This window comes from Engraulis encrasicolus, chromosome 3, assembly GCF_034702125.1.
Source record: "Engraulis encrasicolus isolate BLACKSEA-1 chromosome 3, IST_EnEncr_1.0, whole genome shotgun sequence".
Classification (NCBI taxonomy): Eukaryota; Metazoa; Chordata; class Actinopteri; order Clupeiformes; family Engraulidae; genus Engraulis; species Engraulis encrasicolus.
Window position 1 is genome coordinate 31,807,189 of NC_085859.1, and position 7,500 is coordinate 31,814,688.

General features: G+C 44.9%; 1 protein-coding gene across 1 annotated transcript in view; it reads right to left on the bottom strand.

Moving 5' to 3' along the window:
- wdfy3 (WD repeat and FYVE domain containing 3) overlaps positions 1–7,500 on the bottom strand; it is a 172,191-nt gene that overhangs the window by 17,644 nt on the left and 147,047 nt on the right. The window contains exons 53-59 of the mRNA XM_063195219.1: positions 7,436–7,500; positions 6,112–6,229; positions 4,638–4,744; positions 3,501–3,654; positions 3,053–3,144; positions 2,326–2,538; positions 100–247 (exon numbers count right to left, since the gene is read on the bottom strand). The exon at positions 7,436–7,500 is cut by the window's right edge and continues 55 nt beyond it. Of these exons, the coding sequence (XP_063051289.1) occupies positions 100–247; positions 2,326–2,538; positions 3,053–3,144; positions 3,501–3,654; positions 4,638–4,744; positions 6,112–6,229; positions 7,436–7,500 (897 nt within the window). The remainder of the gene's footprint in view (positions 1–99; positions 248–2,325; positions 2,539–3,052; positions 3,145–3,500; positions 3,655–4,637; positions 4,745–6,111; positions 6,230–7,435) is intronic.

A 7,500-nucleotide genomic window follows, 5' to 3' on the forward strand; every position in this document is an offset into this window, starting at 1 on the left:
AACATATTAATGTATGGTGTTAATGAAAAGCATTTTATTGTATTCTCCCTGGTCTTTCTCAGTTCATCAAAGGGACTGATGAGTGGTGCGTTGGTTTACCTTTGACAGGAGCCAGAGAGGGTCTGAGGTTGTCCAGGTGGTGGAAGAAGATCTTGTCTGCGTTGGGGGGCAGAGAGGCCGGGACACTGGCCGGCTCCCCATTGGCCCGGCCACGCACTCGCTTGGGTGGGTGAGGCTTCTTGAATAGCTGAGGACACACAAAAACATATTTACTTTAATATCATTTTTATGTATGCGTATGACTGTTAACAGAGAGTGTAGAAAACCCCTGCACACTGCAACTCGCGAATGAAGGGTTATATAAGACCTATGTAAAACACTACAACCGGTATGTCATAAATAAACCTTCAGTAGGAGTGGCTGTGTGCAGACCTCTACTCTCTCTAGTGATGGATACGGCTTTGTCCTGCACCTGGCCTCAGTGAGGTGGGATGTGCATATGCTTACTCTTCTAAAGCACATATGGCTGTTATAATGTATACGCATGTTACAGTTATTTATCGTTTATGTGAGTGGTGACAACACAAAGCATTCTATTCTTTATTTAATTACATTCACTATTCCAAGCAAATTGCACACACATTTGGCTGTGGGCAAAGGCATGATTCAGCTAAATGGCCAAAGCATTGACACACACACACAGAGTAATCGCTGATGTTGCAAAGATGGTGAGCTCTTCGGTTGAGCAGACATAAATCAGCTGTCTTCAGCGTACTAAAAGAGTCCCAATCGAAAGATTGATGACAATCCCATTCACTAAAACGACGTTGCTCATATCTGTGTCAATGCTTCTAATCGGAGGCAACACAGGCTGGATTAACCATGCAGGAACGTCACCATGGACACAGCATTGTTGCTAGAAAAGGCCAGGTGTTTTTTGATTGATTGTTTACATTTATTGCCATTTCAGCAGCTACGGCTATACATGGGTTCTCAGTGTTTATCAACACGATGTTATGAGGAGGAGCAAGACACTGGCAGCCAACCATGTGAGCCAATTTTTTGACCGACAGCTGTTTCCAACAATCAGATGTTCAGTTGTGCGCAGCTAGGTTCGCGCAGTCAGGCTATAAACAAAATTTAGAACCCATGCATATCATGGCCAATACAGATAGAAAAAATATTACATCACATTTACAAAACTACAACAAGTATATAAATTACAGGGTGTCCCCAGGTTTGACCACATCAAATTTTAGAAATTTTTTAGACCTATTTTAGACCACAAAAATGAAAATTTAGACCAGCATCGCTCCCATTCCCAGTTGCCGCACCGGTGTCACGAAAATATATATATAATTATAATGGCAAAAATAATAATAGTGGCAAGTATTTAAGAAAAAGTCATAATTGTTTTATATTCCAGCCATATTCCAGCAATTCTGGAGTTAAATTGGTCAGGGGGGGCGGCATATTTTTTCCAAGACAGAGCTTGTATTGATGTATTGATGTTAAGAAGCGTATTTAATCTCTTAATTTAATTAAGAGATTAAATACGCTTCTTAACATCAATACATTCCAAAAAATTTGAAATCTTTAAAGGTGGGACCTTATTGAAAAGGCCAGGTGTAAAGGAGCCTTATGGATCAAAGAAGAAACCTCTGGAAGTTCCAGAACAAGTCCAGTCACAAACAAATTATGCCCTTCACGTCATGACCTGGATTTCACCATCTTATTTCACAAGTAGACAGGATGTCGGCATTGGTTTTTACTTTGCATCCATTTTACTTTTGATGTCACATGTCATGACTGTGATGGAGTGACCATAACCAACATAACTGTATGTCTCTGCTGACAATGTCATGGATGCATTGACTTTCACTAGCTTAGCGACATACTCCCTCTTTTACCTTGTCTTAAAGCAAGACAACGCTTCACATGAAAAATAAGACACTTTACCGCCTTTATAAACCCCAGCCAACGATTTTAACTGTATTAAGCCCTAAAATAGTGGCATACCCCTTTAAGTACGGTAGCTGGAAGGCTTGATTTCATAGATGAGGCAACATGGGTGCAGTGTTATGTAGGCCTACCTCTTAGGAGATACAGTAATTTCCCCTTCTTTTCAATCCATTTTTACACATTGAATGCAACCCATGTCATTGTATGCTTTTATCCCTATGCGTTAAGACAAACTGTAGTAATACGTTTTTTTTTCTGTGTTCAAGGTGGTATGTGGATGTTTGGGTATCTGTCCAGTGCTTTAGAGTCACTGTCAGAGCGTGTGTTTTCGTAAACAACGTTGCCACAATCGTACGTGCGTACCTGTTTGGGGATCTGTCCAAAGTTGTTGATGAAGCCGATGGTGGCGGTCTCCTTGAGGGGGTCGTTGATGTTGTAGATGTCCACCTGGCCCTCGTAGAAGAGGTGGTGGAAGACGTTGACCGCCTCCACAGCCGGGGGACCCTGCTGCTTGTAGCCGAAGATCAGGTCGATCCACTCGTGCAGATGGGCACTCACGTAGTCACACTCCAGCGCCTGGTGAAGGGGAGAGTGGAGCAAGGAGAGAGAGAGAGAGAGAGAGAGAGAGAGAGAGAGAGAGGGAGAGAGAGAGAGAGAGAGAGAGAGGAGAGAGAGAGGAGAGTGAGAGAGGGGAGAGAGGAGAGAGAGAAGGAGAGAGAGGGAGAGAGAGAGAGAGGGGGGAGAACGAGAGAGAGAGAGAGAGAGAGAGAGAGAGCAAGTGCAGTGGGATATGGAGAGATGGCAAAGCAGTCAGAGATTATATAGAAATCGAGGGAAAAAATACAGATGCAAACACCTCATGTGTTGTCTGATTGTGCAGAACTAATGGGCCTGTCTCACGTGCAGTCAGTCACCTTCAATTCAATGCATTCTAAGCCGGTATGAAATGCTTCCGGTGGCGTAGACACAAACACACAAGTCACTGTTTTTTGCCTGAAACCAATAGTCTTTTACACGCAATTCAGTTAAAAATTTAACCTGCTTGGCACCTTTGGGAGAACAGCTAAACAGTGGTGTATGTGTGTCCTACCTGTCTGTGTACTCTGATGAACTCTCGTGGGTCTCCCTTAGCCCAGGGGGGCAGGATCACGTCTCCCAGCCTGGTGCCATTCTGCTTGGCACCTGCAGGAATAGCCAGCATACAAACACATTATGCACAGAGTCAGATAAGATCCACCTCACCAACAGTTAGTTAAAAATGGGAAGAGGTTGTGTGTGCACAGAGATAAGAATATGTGTTTGTTTGTTTGTTTATTTGGTGAATGTGTGTGTGTGTGCTTGTGTGTGTGTGTGTGTGAGAGAGAAAGGGACAGAAACACACAGAGAGAGAAAGAGAGAGAGAGAGAGAGAGAGAGAGAGAGAGAGAGAGACAGACAGACAGACAGAGACAGACAGACAGACAGAGAGAAAGAACAATTGTGTATCTGTACAATCTGTACATCTACGTCAGGTAAGATTGACGTAGCCGGTCCTCTGACCTAGGTCAAAGTTGTTGGAGTTGAGCATGAACTCGGGGAGGTAGAAGAACTCGGGGATGAGCTCCTTGACGTCGGCCATGTTGTGTTTGGATGCAGAGTTCCAGGCCTCCCGCACGCTGTGGAACATCCTGTCAGCCAGGTCAAAATGTCCACCCTGAAACCATGACAACCAGAAATGTGATTCAACAGCCATCATGGAAGCATGTTCGTTCAAAAATGTATCATTGTTTTCATGATACTAAAAGACGCTTTACAGGGCATACAAAGGCAATAATTCATGAAGTCGTGCAAAAACGTGCTGACCAAAGGCAAATGTTAGAGTACAGTGTGCGTTCTCTAAACATACAGCCAAAAATAAAGGAAGGGACTTTTTGTCTCTGTTCTTGTGTTGTCAAAACACACACGCAGCCAAACGCACGCGCACACACACACGCCTTGAGGAGGCTGGCCAGCTGTGACAGTCCAGCTGAGTTGGGTCATCATCCACTCGGGGCCACAGAGATAAACACAAGACTGACTTCACAACACAAACACAGCAAAAGGAGCAAGGCAACACTCCTCCCAGTCCCCACACTTAGTCTTAGGCATTACATGTCTGTTTATCTGGCGGGGGGGACTATGTGAATGAAGTTTAACAGTCTGCTACAAATACTAGGGGTGTAAATCACAGCCTTCATGACGATACGATACGATACGGTATTGAGTTCTTAAATCTGGGATTTGATTTTTTTTTCGATACTTAAGAATTCCCCACGATGCGATTCGCTTCAATTCAATTTTTTCCAATTACTTTTCCACTACTATTGTGTTATGGAGCTAGGGCATTGCACAGGGGGCCAGCGATTCAATTCTTTTTGATTCTTAAGAATGCCCCACGATACGATGCGATTCAATTAAATCGCCGGCCGATACTTCCGATACATCAATACATTTCGATTTTATTTACATCCCTAACAAATACAGTATCAAGAGCCATCAAAAAGACACAAAACTGTTTTCAGGCTATTTAAGAAGATCTCTGTGTGTGTGTGTGTGTGTGTGTGTGTGTGTGTGTGTGTGTGTGTGTGTGTGTGTGTGTGTGTGTGTGTGTGTGTGTGTGTGTGTGTGTGTGTGTGTGGTTCTGTGTGGCCATCTGACCTGTAGCCGCAGGAAGATCTGTGTGAAGGGCTCCATCCTGACCAGGTAGGAGGCCACGATCATGGCTGAGGAGTAGTGGGTGCCGTAGTGGTACGCCGGCGTCTCACCTGGGGGACACACACACAGGACATGGGGGATGAGGAAGGACTCTCACACGCACACACACACACACACGCACACGCACATTTAGAGAGACCACACACATACATGTGCACGAACAGAATACAGTATACATGGAGGATGAGGAAGGACTCGCTCGCACGCACACACGCACGCACGCACGCACGCAGGCACGCAGGCACACACACACACACACACACACACACACACACACACACACACACACACACACACACACACACACACGCACACACAATGCCTTAGGCTGAAACATACGTATATGTAGGGATGATATAAATAAATATAAGTGAGAATTAACTTTGTCTACTTCAATTTAACAGCCTTTTGAAGCTCTGTATTGAAACTGTATTAACACGCTGTATTTCTTTCCCAACTGCAATACCTGCTACATTAATGATGGTAGTTACAGTGGTATAACTTTTACAGAGTGTCAGTTTTAGCTTGCAAAACAATGTTTGTATCACTCAAACACTGCTTTACTCCCTCCACAAACTCACACACACAGTCCAGCAAGGTCAGACACAGACACAGACACACACGCGCGCGCACACACACACACACACACACACACACACACACACACACACACAAACGCGGGCGCAAACACGCACACAAAACACGCACACAAAACACGTACACGTACACACACACAAGTACACGTACACACACACACACACACACACACACACACACACACAAACGCGCGCGCACACGCACACACACACACACAAACGCGTGCACGCACACACACACACAGACAAAACACGCACACGCACACGCACACCCACACACACACACACACACACACACACACACACACACACACACACAGCTCCATAAGCTTGCTTGCTGATGGACACATTTTTAAATGGCAACAGATGGTAGCTATATCCTCAGGGAGGGGGAAAGTCTGTAAATTGCTTTGGCATACGGACCTAAATTAGGGTATGTAAATATGTGCATGTTTGTGTGTGCGTGTGTGTGTGTGCGTGTGTGTGTGTGTGTACAGGGCCGCTGACAGCTTTGGCTAGGTGCAGGTGGGAGAAGTCATCTGAACGGAACTCCACCACCCAAAGCATACTATGTAATGAGGACACGATTCTGGACACACCCTATCTCCCTTGGCCAGGACCAACTGACCTGTTTGCCGTGTGTATGTGTGTGTGTGTGTGTGTGTGTGTGTGTGTGTGTGTGTGTGTGTGTGTGTGTGTGTGTGTGTGTGTGTGTGTGTGTGTGTGTGTGTGTGTGTGTGTGTGTGTGTGTGTGTGTGTGTGTGTGTGTAGGTGTGTGTGTTTGTTTGTGTCTGTGTGTACGCCTTGTGAACCTAGCGTACCATTGGGGTCTTCCCAGTCCTTAAACCTCTTCTTGTATTGGATGAGCCGGTCGTCAGTCTGGGCTCCCATTGGCTTGGCCAGGTTGCGGAATGTCTTTGGATTGGTCAGGTCCAGCTCCTGCAGGAAGAAACAGGAAATGGGTGAGGGATTCAATACAATACACACACTGGCAATGGTTTACACTAAAACCTGTCTGCGGACAATGGTCTAAATAACTATCGATTAGTGGAAATGACCTCGAGAGTGTAGCTATTCTACTGAAACCCTCACTCTCTCACTGCCTCTCCAAATTGTCTTTAAGTTAGACGTGTAGTGCAGCTACTCTCATCCACACTCAATAGACACAGTATGAAACGCATTGGGCAGTCCATTTGCCTTTGAGGAAAAGTAAAAAAACAAGAAACCTGAGTGCCACAGTCTCCTGCTCTTAAAGGGACAGTTTGGTCAATTTCAACATGCAGTTGTATTGCTCACGCTACCCTCGACTTGTCAGTGCCTGGTGATGCCAAATTTTTCGGCTCAGCCCTTTCCGAGATATGAGCAATTCTAATGGGGGCAGCGTTTGTTTACATTTTTAAAAAATGAAACATAGGCCAACTCCAAATATTTTCCCAAAAGGTACTGCTGTTTGCTAGTTGTCTGCTGATGTTTAATAACCTTTTGGATGTTTTTGGGAATAAATAAAAATGTTTTTTTGAAATGTAAACAAAGAGCTGCCCCCATTACAATGACCAGGATCTCGGAAACGGCTGAAGAAGAAGAAGAAAAAATCTCAGGCACTGACAAGTCCAGGGTAGTGTGAGCATTACAACTGCATGTTGAAATTGACCAAACTGTCCCTTTAAGTTTTTTGATGGCCACAGTATGACTCAGCAGCATAGACTAAATGATTCAGTGGGTTGACAGTGACGCCATCTTTTGCTATCCATCAGGGTCTTGACAGCTACAGAACATTACTGATTTAGTCTCTCATCTCTCTGTCAAACCGGCTGTCTATTCATTCATTCATTCATTCATTCATTCATTCATTCATCTATGTAAGCAGCTACAAAGCACTGTGTTGCAAACGGAACCATTTGGTGATCGGCATTGCCTTTTCAGGACCAATTCCCCAAAAAAGTACAACTTCACAAAGAAGTTTAAAAAAGTGAGCTCACGATAAATCAAATTCTGGCCAAACACACAGCGGCAGACAACACAGTCACTACTGTGACTTGAGAATCCATATATTGGCGTAGCAGGGCCACTCGCTCTTGTTGCAGTGAGCCTACCGCAGTGGTGTGTGTGGTGTAGTCTACTGCACAGCGTGGCTCAGCTCTGTACCTCTGAGTCATAGTCGGCCAGGATCCAGGGGAAGACGGGGTACTGCATCAGGTCGTTATAGGAGC